Source organism: Heteronotia binoei, chromosome 6 (assembly GCF_032191835.1).
Source record: "Heteronotia binoei isolate CCM8104 ecotype False Entrance Well chromosome 6, APGP_CSIRO_Hbin_v1, whole genome shotgun sequence".
Classification (NCBI taxonomy): Eukaryota; Metazoa; Chordata; class Lepidosauria; order Squamata; family Gekkonidae; genus Heteronotia; species Heteronotia binoei.
Window position 1 is genome coordinate 124,195,054 of NC_083228.1, and position 13,469 is coordinate 124,208,522.

The 13,469-nt window shown below is 45.1% G+C and overlaps 1 protein-coding gene across 1 annotated transcript in view; it reads right to left on the reverse strand.

Moving 5' to 3' along the window:
• Nucleotides 1-12,751, reverse strand: part of TNFSF10 (TNF superfamily member 10) — a 28,491-nt gene extending 15,740 nt beyond the window's left edge. The window contains exon 1 of the mRNA XM_060242519.1: nucleotides 12,531-12,751. Within this exon, the coding sequence (XP_060098502.1) occupies nucleotides 12,531-12,656 (126 nt within the window). The 5' untranslated portion in view covers nucleotides 12,657-12,751. The remainder of the gene's footprint in view (nucleotides 1-12,530) is intronic.
• Between the last annotated feature and the right edge of the window lie 718 nt (nucleotides 12,752-13,469).

The window sequence follows — 13,469 nt, forward strand, 5'->3', positions numbered from 1 at the left end:
TAGTCTACACTACAGGCACGAATCCTGTTCAAACAAAGGAGAGACGTATTTCCCTTCAAAAAACGATTATTTGTCTCATATTTCTGAATTGCCCAATTGAGCAGCTAATTCTTCAACTCACAACAACCTTAATTTGCATACATACCCATGCATTTGTCAGCAGAAGTGATCACCAGCTCTTCTGCTTTCCTCCTCCGCAGAATTCAGAAATCTTCCCAAATGAAGTTCTGTGACGACTCATTCCTCCCTGTCTCTCTCTCTCCGTGTTATTGCTTTTTCAGGGTCCTTTAATACTGTTCCCCCAAACAGGCTGCTTTATGTTTCACCCAGAAACACGTTAGCTGTGGTAGTCTAGTTACAAAATTATGGATTTTGAAAGGAAGTGAACTGGCACTTGGTACACAGAGTGCCTTGCTTGTACATCCTCCATGATCCTCTGCTCCACACACACACACCTGCTATGAAAGAAAAAACACAAACTGAACAGGACTACCATTTTCCATCCACATAATTAGAATCTTTTACACAGGAGATTCCCGACTATACAAAGCAAGAAAAGGCAGAAGGCACAAAAACTCCACAAGTTTTGGAGCTATGGAAGATGGTGCGTATCTTTGAAAAGTAGAGTTGCCAACCTCCCAAGTGGCACCTGGAGATCTCCTGCTATTGTAATTGATCCCCAGATGGCCAAGATCAGTTCCCCTGGGGAAAATGGCTGTTTTGGGTGGTGGACTGTATGGTATTGCATCCTGTTGAGGTGTCCTGCCTTCCTCAGATTCCACACCCCCAAATCTCCAGGTACTTCCCAAAATAAAGCTGGCAACCTGAAAGCACCTAAAAGTCACAGGCCGGCCAGAGACAACCAGAATGCTACAAGGTCGAAGTACTGGTTCTATGCCACCATACCCGAGTCTCCTCCCTTTCTCTGTAGTTAGCCAGAAACAACAGCCAAGTTAATTTCCCTTTTAACCTGACCTGTTATGACTCCTCCTTCAAGCGATACCAGGGGTGGGGGAATCCAACAGGCACTCTCTGCCTCTGGGCTAAGCAGTTTCTCATACTGTATGTGTCAACATGTTGTACTAACACTAGGCAGGAAGAGCTGGACATTAGCCCTGGTCTGCAGTGTCCTCAGTTCAGGCTCTCTCCTCCAAGCCAGGCCTCTTAATCAGTTCCTTAACCAGTGGGCTGGAACGCAGACGTGGGTGGCAGAAGCCTCTGAAAGTAGATCATGGGCCAGGTCTCCCTAAGGGTTGCCTAACTTTGCCACTGTTCTCGTTTGAATTTTAGAAACCAAGATCTGACCCTGGAAACAGTTGTCTTCCATACACTACTTAGCATTTTTTTTCTTCACTGCATATAAATGCAGTAAAACATGTCTTGATGAGTTACTACAACGAATCTTCGAATCTTAGGGAGGCAGGGCTTTTTTTGTAGCAGAAACTCCTTTGAATATTAGGCCACACCCCTCTTATGTAGCCAATCCTCCAAGAGCTTACAGGGCCTACTGTAAACTGCAAGAGGATTGGCTACATCAGGGGGTGTGGCCATAAAAGAACAAATAGCATTAGCACTTTTACTAATTTAATTAATTAATTTTTAAACTTAATCAGAATTTTAATGTTTAAATGTAATTTGTTTTCTTTGCCTTTCTTTGTATAGTTGAAATTTAAATGATGCTGTTAGCCGCCCTGAGCCTGCTCTGGCGGGGAGGGCGGGATACAAATAAAATTATCTATCTATCTATCTATCTATCTATCTATCTATCTATCTATCTATCTATCTATCTATCTATCTATCTATCTATCTATCTATCTATCTATCTATCTAATATGCAAAGGCATTCCTGGTACCAAAAAAGCCCTGCCTCCCTAAGATTCGAAGAAAGTCATTCTAGTAACTCATTAGATTAGAGGGAGTAACGGAGAGAGAGGTGGTTGAAGGCTGGAATGGAGCCTCCATACACAAAGGCTGTATGTCAGAATGCCACCTGCTTAGTATTCACAGCAAGGGAAGCTGCATTCTTTGTGCTATATTTGTTGGTTAGCCACTGTAGAAAATGGAAAGCTGAATTAGGTGGGTGACAAGGTCATCGTTTGCCTAGGTGCCAAAAAACCTTGGGGCAGCCCTGGCTGGGTCAACGTACCAAGTAGAGGTGGATTCATGGGTCACCACATCAAAAAGTTTCAGAACCACTTCAGGTCAGGTGTAAAGCCACTGTAATCTATGAAGGGTGGAGTACAATAAAGGAGAAAGGGGAAAAAAGACTTCTCAAACATGAAGACCACTCCTCACATTCTTCTTCTGCTAAAGCCAGAAAGGAATTTCCTAAGCTCAAAATCCTGCTGCATTCCGGATCAAGGACAAAACTCCTCCAGGGCAAAATTCTTGGTCAGTCAGGCCTTTCCAAAAGCTTTATTGTAGTATGAAACGCCACAAAATCAAGATTCTGTTCCACTATCCTGGTGCATCTGTATGTGGTGTTCCCAGGTAGGTATCCTCTTTACCCCATTCCAGATCGAGCATTATGCTGTTTTCTTCACAATTCTGTTGTATGCCAAAACTTCAAATTGGGTTACAAATTTAACCCATATTGTACATTTCCAAGGGTCCAAAGTCTGAAACACGCTATGGCTAGGAGCTCATTCACATACTCTACTTCAGGTTGGGGTTTAACTTGCTTACCAGTAATGATTCCAGATAGCTGTTCATATTGGTTTGATGCGGCAAAAACTGGAACAAGAGTTCTTAGGCAATTGTTTAACTTGGGGGTTCTCAATTTTTTTGAGCTTGCAGGCAACTCATTCTGATACAGCATGGTGGGTGCAGCCACAAAATGGCTGCTGCAGCTTACCTTCAGGCAAACAGTGAAGATGAGAAGGAAAATTGGTTTTTATACCCCGCTTATCTCTACCCTGAGGAGTCTCAGAGTGGCTTACAATCTCCTTCCCTTCCTCTCCCCACAACAGGCACCTTTTGATGGGTAGGATTGGGAGAGTTCTGAGAGAATTGTGACTGGCCCAAGGTCACACAGCAGGCTTCATGTGGAGGAGAGAGGAAACAAACCCAGTTCTCCAGATTGGAGTCCACCGCTTTCAACTTTTTCACCACCTCGTCTGTTGGTGGGCAGCTGCCGCCAAAGCAACATTTTAAAACATTTGCACAGGCAATCCAATCTTTGCTGGGCAAATGCCCCACCCACTTTCTAAAAACACCTGGTGGGTGCCAGGAAAGGAGGATGGCATCATGGCACTCACAGGGATCATGAAGGGGACCTCTGGTTTAATTAGTCCCTCTAATACCAGTTTGATCAGAAGCAAACACAAGGTGATGTTATTCAGGGGTCGAATTCTAGCAGGAGCTCCTTTGCGTACTTGGCCACACACCCCTGATGTAGCCAATCCTCCAAGAGCTTACAAAAAAGACCCCTGCCAGCTCTAGGAGGATTGGCTACACCAGGATGTGTGTGGCCTAATATGCAAAGGAGTTCCTGCAACAAAAAAAGCCCTGGTCATGTGCTAATTTTTTAAAGGCCTAAGGTAGACAGACATACAGTGTCTCAGATTGTATATCTAGAGGGCATGGTGAGCAGTATAAAAGAACTTTCTCCTCTGCTGCCTTTCAGAAGCCCATTGTGAGTAAAGAGGAGGGGATATTTCATCTTCTTGAGAACTCCCCACTCTTTTAGAGGAAAAGGAAGCAGGGGAAAACTGAGGGTTAGCCAGTGCATGGTTATTTCCAAGCTCTGACTCAGAAGCTCAATGCAGATGCCACACAGCGCTATGTTTGGACAAATCCTAATTTAGAACCCAACCATCCTAAACGACAGGCTCATCACAGCAGATTATCTGTTTCACCTTTCCACCTACTCAGAAAACTGTAATCCACCAGGTTTGGTTTGGTTTTCCATCTGCTCAGCGCTCTCATTGCTCCACCAGCCATTCTTCCCATTTTACAGAGGGGGGAAACTGAGGAAGAGATCTGTGATATGCCGAAGATGCAGCTGTGCTAGTTACATATCTCCAAGATGACAGGCTTTGTGATTTTTCTTTCAACTGCGTTAGCATTTTGGGATCACAGCAGTTTCACCTTTGAGAAAGCTTTCATTCTTGATTGGAATGCTGATGGTGCATTTTAGGCAGGGATGTCAGAGTTTGCTCAATGGCTGCTCCTATACCATGGATTAGCCTTCCTAAACTCTTAATGGGGTGCCCACATTGCCAAGATTCCACCAGTTGTGTTGGGCAGAATGATTCAGAAGAGTTTTTTGGAGACTGCCACCTTTCTGACAGCCGCTACTGTGTTTTCATTCTGATGGAATACAGCTGGAGTCCAGTAGCACCTTCAAGACCAATGAAGTTTTATTCGAGGAATAAGCTTCCACGTGTACACATACGCTTCTTCACATGTACACATGAAAGCTTATAACTTTGTTGGTCTTGAAGGTGCAACTAGATTGGGGATGGCCAAACTGTGGCTCGGGAGCCACATGTGGCTCTTTCACACATTTTGTGTGACTCTTGAAGCCCCCATTGCCCCGTTGGGCCACTTAAGAGAAGGCATTTGTTTCTTTAAATCACTTCTACAAGCCAAGCCAGCCAGAGTCTTGGTGAATGCATTTAGTTAAAAGTTGCTTTCTTTCCACCTCTCACTTCCTCCCCCTCCCCTCATCTATTTGTTTTCTTTCCACCTACCTACCTTCCTTCTTTCCGTCCTGTCTTGTGGCTCTTAAACATCTGATGTTCATGTTTTGAGGCTCTCAAACATCTGACATTTATTCTATGTGGCTCTTATATTAAGCAAGTTTGGCCACCCCTGTACTAGACTCTAACTTTACCCTGCCGCTTCAGACCAACACGGCTGGTCCGAAGTGCCTGGATCTATATTCATTCTGATGTGTTCTTAATTGTATTTTATTATTACTGCAACCAGTTTTTAACCCAGCTGTGGAAAAAAGCAGGTTAAAAACGTTCTGAATGGAACAAGAAATTTGGCATCATGTCTGAATTTGAGCCTATTGCTGAATAATCTCCTGGGATCCAGCTTGGTCTGTTCCAGACCTCTGTTCCTTCTTGCCTTGCTCCCTCAGCAAACCACTCCCCTTTGCCAAACCTCATGAATTCCTATCCAGGCCTGCCTTCTTTCCTACTTAAATGCCCCTGGTGCTTCTTGATCCTATCTCACCCTCCTTCAGCCCTGGAACAGAACCCACCTCAGATCTCACCCAAAAGGAAATCGGTTGAAAGTGCCCCTCACGTTTAAGCTCATGTATGGCAACCCCACAAGATTTTCAAGGCAAGAGATGCTGGAGCTCCTTGGTGGTCTCCCATCCAACTACTAACTAGAGTCAAGCCTGCTTAGCTTCCGAGATCTGATGAGACTGGGCTATGCTGGGCCATCCAGGTCAATGCCCCAAGATGAATGATAAATCTTTTACTGGAGGAGCTGGCCAAAATAAAACTAGCCTTTGACCAAACCTACATGATTCTCCAGCTCACTCACTATTTTGAAACAGTGGGCTCAGGGCCAGCTCTAGACTGTCTGGCACCCTAGGCAAGGCTAACATCTGGCACCGCCCCATGCACTGATAACATCACCGAGTCACATGGGGGGCACTCAATTTGGTGCCCCCAGAAGGCCGGCACCCTAGGCAATCACCTTGTTTGCCTAGTGGCAGGGCCAGCCTTGGATGGGCTTATTTCCACAAGGGTCTGAGATCACTAATGCTATGTCTACACGCCACAAAAGAAATGAGATATTAGTCATCAGTGAGGTAAACGAACAGGTGTGAACATCTTCTGGCACATCTACGCTACATCCAACTTCCTTTTTTTGTCAAGGGCTTTCTTGAGGTCTCCTCAGGAAGTTTCTGTGAGAGGAAGAAACTGGATATGTAATGATTCTTCTGTGTTTCCCCATCCTGCTTTCACATCCTGCGGGGGGGGGGACCCTTTGACACCCCCCCCCACACACACACATATCCTTTAGAAGCCTCAAACCTTGATGATATCACGATACCAACAGAGAGGGGGTGTAGGCCTGTTCAACAGCAGGATAAGGCCAGTTCAAAAGCAGAAGACGAGTTTCCACCAAGCAACCAGCAGAAAGGAGACCTAATATGGTCCATAGTTCACCATCTTTGTGCTATAAGATGTTCCATAACTGATGCTAAAAGTCCATTGACTCTTTTCTTCCCTTAACCCACAAGAGATTCTGTGGGGACTCAATTTGTCATTTGGAAATCCCCATTATGTATCAATTCCAGACTGAAAGCAACACTGTGTCTCCGTGAGGGGTGTTTTCGTTATTATTTTCAGAACAATTTGCCGCAGATTAGCTGAAGCAGCACTTTGTGTGGGAGTCCCAGTCTTGCGATAGCGAGAGCTCTGTTTAAGGCATGAAGCCTGGTTTGCACAGGCTGACCAGAGACACGGTTTCAAAACCATTCTTAAACCATTCAGTCAGAATTGCTTTTTTTACTTAAACCATGCAATCTACTTATCCAATTCCAGCACATTTGTATCCCTCCCTTCCTCAAAAGCATGCTAGCAGGCATGCATAAGTTCTCCCCTCCCCTCCTCATCTTTACAACAACCTTGTGAGGTAGGTTAGGCTGAGAGTGTGTCCAGCTCAGGATCACCGAGTAAGCATGGCAGTGAGGGGATTCAAAGCTGGATTTCCCAGGGCGGAGTCCAACAGTCTCCAAACCAGATTGGCTCAGGGATCCTGGAGGTTTTTGGCTTCTTTTGGGTATAGAGGCAGGGGTCACTGGAGGAGTAGAGGCATAGTTGTGAACAGGGCTTTTTTTGTAGCAGGAACGTCTTTGCATGTTAGGCCACACACCCCTGATGTAGCCAATCCTCCAAGAGCTTACAGTAGGCTCCGCAATAAGAGCCCTGTAAGCTCTTGGAGGATTGGCTACATCAGGGGGTGTGGCCTAACATGCAAAGAAGTTCCTGCTACAAAAAAAGGCCCTGGTTGTGAATTTCCTGCTTTGTGCAGGTTTGGACTAGATGGCCCTTGATGTCCCTTTCAGCTCTATGTTTCTACCATTATATCAAACCAGCCCTTGAAATGTTTTTCATTGTATATAAAGTCACAAGAAACCCCAGTAACTATACCATCCATTCACTGAAATTCCTCCCAGCTCTTCTCAACATAGTTAATAAGTGGAAAGAAGGGGGAAGAGAGAGAAGAAAGTTAACTGACCTAAGAATAGCTGCTCAAAGAACTGTTGAACTTCTGTTAATAGCCCATCAACTGGGAGCCATCTGCTCCTTACCAACTAAGTCACAACCAGCCTTACCAACCAAGTCCTAAGAATGTCAATTGCCTGAAAACAAAAACCAGTCCCACCCCCTTTCATAGAGACATTATTTATCTCCATGTCGTGAAAAAAGTAAACTTCTACTAAAAGGACAGGACATATTTCTCCAGGCTTGTTGGCAACCCTTTAAATCCCCCATCCTCAACCTTTTAGTGTCCAAAGAATTTGGTCCAGATGCACCAGGAGAAAGGAATCCTTTATGCACATAACTTTTCAACAATAAAGCTGCAGGAATGGACTTGGCTTTTTTTGTTCTTTTTACACAGCATAAGAACATAAGAGAAGCCATGTTGGATCAGGCCAGTGGCCCATCCAGTCCAACACTCTGTGTCACACAGTGGCCAATATGTGTGTGTGTGTGTATAGCGTGCTTAGAGAAACATTCTGCTCCAAGGCAACCCACATCCTGTTATTAGATTAGCAGTCCCATCCTAAACAGAGGTACACCTTTCTAAATGCATTAAATAAATAAATAAATAAATAAATACTTAAATAAAATCCTTTGAAGTCAATGAGCTCAAAAAAGGGTAATTCTGCTTAGGATAGCACTAATGCCAGAATCTTACACACCCTTGCTCTGGGGTAAAATATGTAGAATTTTGGGGGGCACTTCATTTTAAGCAAAGATGCACAGGAAAAACAGCTAAATTTAGTCTACTTCCTAGGTTTTGAAGAAATTTGGAATGAAAAAGAGGCAGGATTGAGTCTAGGTTAGGTTAGCAGGCTATAGGATATGGACTCATCATTCTCTAGAAATTAGATATCCTGCCTGGTTTTCTGATCAAGTGAAACACTGACAATGCAATCCTAAACAGAGCTGCTCCAGCCTAAGCCCACGGAAATCAATGGCCTCCGACTGGCATAACGTTGTTTAGGATGTATATCATCATATGCTTCCTGTACGTATAAAACAAATCAGTAGACAAGTTTCACCTTTAAGACCAACTAAGTTTCATTCAGAATGTTAAGCTTTCGTATGCTCTAAACAGACTTCATCAGACAAAACTGGAATGGCAAGCAGCAGTTCTTAATATAAGTGGGCAGTGAGTTGGTATAAACGCCTATTTGCATACATGCAAGCTCTTCCCACTTCTACTGCACCCAGTATTTTGCATACATGCAAGCTCTTCCCACTTCTACTGCACCCAGTTAAGGGGTCCCCCCACCCCTTACAAAATTCTGAACTAAATAGATTGCATCATTGTAACCACAAACTTCCCAAGAAGTCACACACCAAGAAATATATGTGGCAGAACTCTCAGATGCAATTGGAAAGCAGCCAGTTCCAAGATTATGAACTCTCTGACTCTGATTCTGCTTTAGCCAGCCAGCAAAAATGCACTCTGCTTCTAGGGAAACAGATCCACACATTTAACAGAAGGGGAGGGACATGTTCAGAAGAGGGTGTGTCTAAGACTTCCAAGCAATTCAGTTAAACTTCTGCCCTCTAGTAAGATACAAGCATCTTTGAAAAAACAAAATAATGTGATGCTCTTTGTGAAAAATGTCGCCCACAAACACAACACAAGTTTCTGAACCAAACTGCGTGGAACAACTGCCACCTTTATCATGCCATAAACTTCAATGTTTTCTTTGCCATAAGGTTGCCAACAAGCCTGGAGAAAACTGCTCTATCTCTTTAATAGGTAGAAATGGACAGCTGAAGCTCTTCATAGCATCACTGGACCTCTATGAGAGGGACAGGAAATTTTAAACATCCAGGCAGCTGGCATCCCCAAGATCTAAAACTTAACTTTTTTATTTTTAGGAGAAGGAAGGCTGTAACTCACAGGATGGCAGAGAGATCTCATGATTCTTTAAGAGGCATGCAGAAAAGAGACCCCATTCATATGTGTGGCTTCAATTTCCTAAACCCTTGATGGACATCTAATTCCTGTCTGCTTTGCAAAAGAAACTGAAGCGTGGCTGAGCAGGAATCCTGAATGTCCAAACCTCTGCTCTTTCACACATATTGTGTGGCTCTCGAAATCCCCACTGTTAGTTATTTTTTAAAAATCACTTCTCCAAGCCAAGCCAGCTGGTGGCATGGAGAATGCATTTAAAATTAAAGTGGCTTTCTTTCCACCTCTTCCCCCCCAATCTATTTGCCTTCGTTCCTTCTGGCTCTCAAACAGCTGACATCCATGTCTTGGGGCTCTCAAACATCTGACTGTTTATTCTATGTGGCTCCTAAGTTAAGCAAGTTTGGCCACCCCAGCCTTAGAGGAAACCCCTGCCTCTACTTTGAAGGGTTTGTTCATATAAAGTTTACCATAGCAGCTTGCTAAAACAAATAATATCTTGTTTAGAAAACTAAACACAAAGATCACCTTGGAGGTATCTCAGTTCTTCATGCAGGAGCTAAACAAGGCACTCTTGGCGTTTGAAAGAATAGTATGTGCTCCATATAAAGCTAAGGTACACACACATTAAAAAAGAACCCAGGAATATCTCTGTTCATGCAAGCACAGCCTTGCTCTCCAAACAAGAAACAGGATCTTTATCTGTGTTTCAAAGGCACTTTGGTAGTCTGAACTGCATCCAGGATTATCTGTCTGACTCTGATGAAACAGGCAGGCTGTTTCAACATGCTGGAGTTCATGGGAAAACATGGCTTTGAGAGCAGAACTTTGCCTTTCATTCCACACACTGGCTTTTATAATTGTTTCTAGCAGGGGTCCTCAACCTTTCTGAGCCCATGGGTACCTTTAGGATTCCAACAAAGGAAGCAGCCACAAAATGGCTACCCCAGGAGACGGAGCCAGCCACAAAACGATTGGCATATCTTTCCTTCAGTCACACAGTGAAGATTCTTGTACTGTGCTGGCAGCTGCTACTAAAGCAACTTTTAAAAAAATCTGCATGGCCAATCAAATCCCCAATAGCCCTTCAGAAGCCTTGCTGGGCAGAAGTCCTACCTGCCCCACCCACTTTCTTAAAAAAAAGATACCAGAAGAGATAGGTGGATGCTATGGTGATCCCTGGTTTATAGATTGACAAAGGGGAAAAGGGGCAGGGTGTGCCCATCTAGCTTTGTACTTCCAGTTTCCCATACTTCCCTCTTCACCAGAAAGAACCTGTGCATCTCTTTGAAATAGATGTGCAAGTCTCATTTTGGATTAAACCAGCTTAAGTGCAAAATACATTGCAATAAAACAATGCAAAGCATAGCACCAGCTAGTTTTCCCTACATTGTTGTTTTACTATCACAATTGTTACAGGGTGTGCTTTTATGCGCTCAGGATCTATTTTTATTGGAGTCTATTTTAGGCTAGAAAGGCAGCCTAACAAACAGGATGTGCAAACCCAGGGGTGTTTCCTGCTCTGCCCTCTTTTCACTGGAAACAAAATGGACCCACACAGCACATATATGTCTCTGCTGGCACAAGCCTAGAAAGTACTCCAGTCAAGGGTTTCAGAGAGCCAAAGGCAAGAGAGAAATTCCACTTAACTCCACTTCAGTTGACACCATTGGTGGCAAAGAGGAAACAGTCGTGCCAGCTCCTCTTTTTATCTATTTGCTTCATTTTTGTACCCCGCCTTTCACCTCAACGAAAACCCACAGCAGCTTACCCTGTTCTCTTTTCTGTTTTATCCTCACAACAACCCTGTGAGGTAGGTTAGGCTGAGAGAGTATGGCAGTCAACTGGCCCAAGGTCACCCAGTGAGCTTCCAAGCTATTTTTGAACAAGTTGTTCCTTCTTTTTTCCCATGTGATTTTTGTGTACAAAGAGCAGAGGGGGCATGATATCTGCTCCCACATAACCCCCCTCCAGGTACATTTTGCATCAGAGTTCACGGATGATCAAACAAAAAGAAAATGTATGGACCAGAGACTTTTCTGTTATCTAGCCAGAAAAGAAGTGTTAATCTGTGAGAATGAGAGAGAAGGGTCATCTTGAAAAGCAAGCAAACTCTTATCTGTTTAAAAAAGATAAAGTGAGCTGGGGGAGGAAATACTGCCAGCTCAGATTTCCAGGAAATGTGCTATTTTCCAGCCCAAAAAATTTACTCCCTTCTTCTTACAAAGCATACAAAAATAGCACTTTCTGCCTGAAACACCACTAAATTTAGTCACTGTATGAAACAAGAGTGGTTTGGAAGAGGAAACTGTATCTATTTTCATAGATAAGACTTGGTGTTACTTTGCCTAATTTAAACGCTGGAAAATAAGTTTTGCAATTTTAGCACTGCGACGTGGCCACTGAAGCAAATACACGCCGAATTCTTAAAACCATTCCTCCAGGCCTATCCATGTCCCGCTGAGTTCCATGGGGTTGACTCCTAACCAAACATGCCCAGGACTGCGATGCCAGCCTCCAGGTGGGGCCTGGGGATCCCCAGGAATTACACCTCCTCTCCAGCCTAAAGATCAGTTCCCCTGGAGAAAATGGATGCTTTGGAAGGTGAACTGCATGGGCACTGTACACCATCCCCAACTCTCCAGGAGTTTCCCCACCTGGATCTGGAAAACACACACCCCCCCCCCCCATCCCCGACCGATGGCCAGGCAGGACTTGGCAACCGTCTGAATTCAGAGGCGTTTACTCTCTAGCGAGCGCACGTAAGATCCCAGCTCTGCACGCTCTATCTCCTGAAAAGGTTTCTGCGGCTTTGAAACCCGATCCCCTGCACCCTTGGGCGGAACTAACTCCCGCTGAGATCAACAGACCTTAATTGGGATTGCAGGAGAAAACCTTCGCAAAGACGCCACGCCAGACCGCTGCCACGGGTCTTTGTCTCCTGCTGGAACCCAATCTGATTACTCAGATGTTTCTTTTGCAAGGCAGGCATTTTTTGCAGGCCTCCGTTTGTTACTCCTTGTTCTGCTGCCAGGCATCCCTGAAATGTACTTCCAGGTAAGCCTGGCTGCTCGGGATCGTACGCCGCAGCCCTAGAATTCGACCCAGCAGCCTGGATCCAGCGGGTGGAGAGACTTTCACAACTCCCTCAAAAAAAAAGGCACCATAAACACAATTGCAATTTGTAAAAAAGTGAGGGATCTGGCGCTGAGTTTAGGAAGCGTTTGTGAATGCAGCAATGGAAATCCGATGCGGCGGGGGTGGGGGGCTCGGAAAGTAAAGCTGCAAACAAAAAAAACTTGAGAACGTCCCACACGATTTCCCCCCTCTCCCCGAGGCAACAGAGCCGAGTTCCATCGCAGGCAAATCCAACCAAAGTTTTGCACGCCTCCCATACTGACCTGCTGGAGCTCGTTGGTAAAGTAAAGGAAGGTGATAGCCACGCATATGGACTGCACCAGCACGGCGAAGATCAGCACCAGCCCACAGGTCTGCCCGGGGCTCGGGCCCGCGTTGGCAAACATCATGGTGGTTTGCAGACAAAAGGCGGACGGCGACCCCCGGGCAGGCCTGCTGCTGGGCCAGGCGAGGCGCTGAAGAGAGGGAGAGGAGAGGAAAGGCAGTTGTGACTGGGTGGAGACTGCTTTTTTGTTTTGAGGTGGAGCTCTTTCCTGGCTGGGTGGCTTCAAAATCGGCCTCCCTTCCCCACCCCTTGGGAAAGTTATTCAGATCGCCAGAGAGTTGCCATGCAGGAAGAGAAAGACAAAAGCGTTGTTTAGGCGCCCCGCCGCCATACTTCTCTTGCCACAAAACAAAGTTCACAGCGGCACCATTAAGATCAACAAAGTTTTATTTTAGATGTAGGCTTGCACGCACACAAAGTTTCTGGGGCTTTGTTCTAAGGGGCACACTATTTTCCAGGTGAAAATGCAAAGAAACTCCATAACCAGAGTAGGATCCATACTGTTAAGTGGCATGCTGAGTATCCATGGCCCGGAGGAGCACATAGGCATGTCAACAGGCCGGGAGGGGAGGGGAATGTTCAGTGTGGAAAATAGGCAGCTAAAGCTTCCCATGGCATAGAGGTAAATGACATTCCCTTAGGAAAGGAAAGGTCCCCTGTGCAAGCACCAGCCGTTTCCGACTCTGGGGTGACATTGCTTTCACAACGTTTTCACCGTGGCAGACTTTTTACGGGGTGGTTTGCCATTGCCTTCCTCAGTCATCTACACTTTCCCCCCCAGCAAGCTGGGTACTCATTTTATCAACCTAGGAAGGATGGAAGGCTGAGTCAACCTCAAGCCAGCTACCTGAAAACCCAGCTTCCACTGGGGATCGAA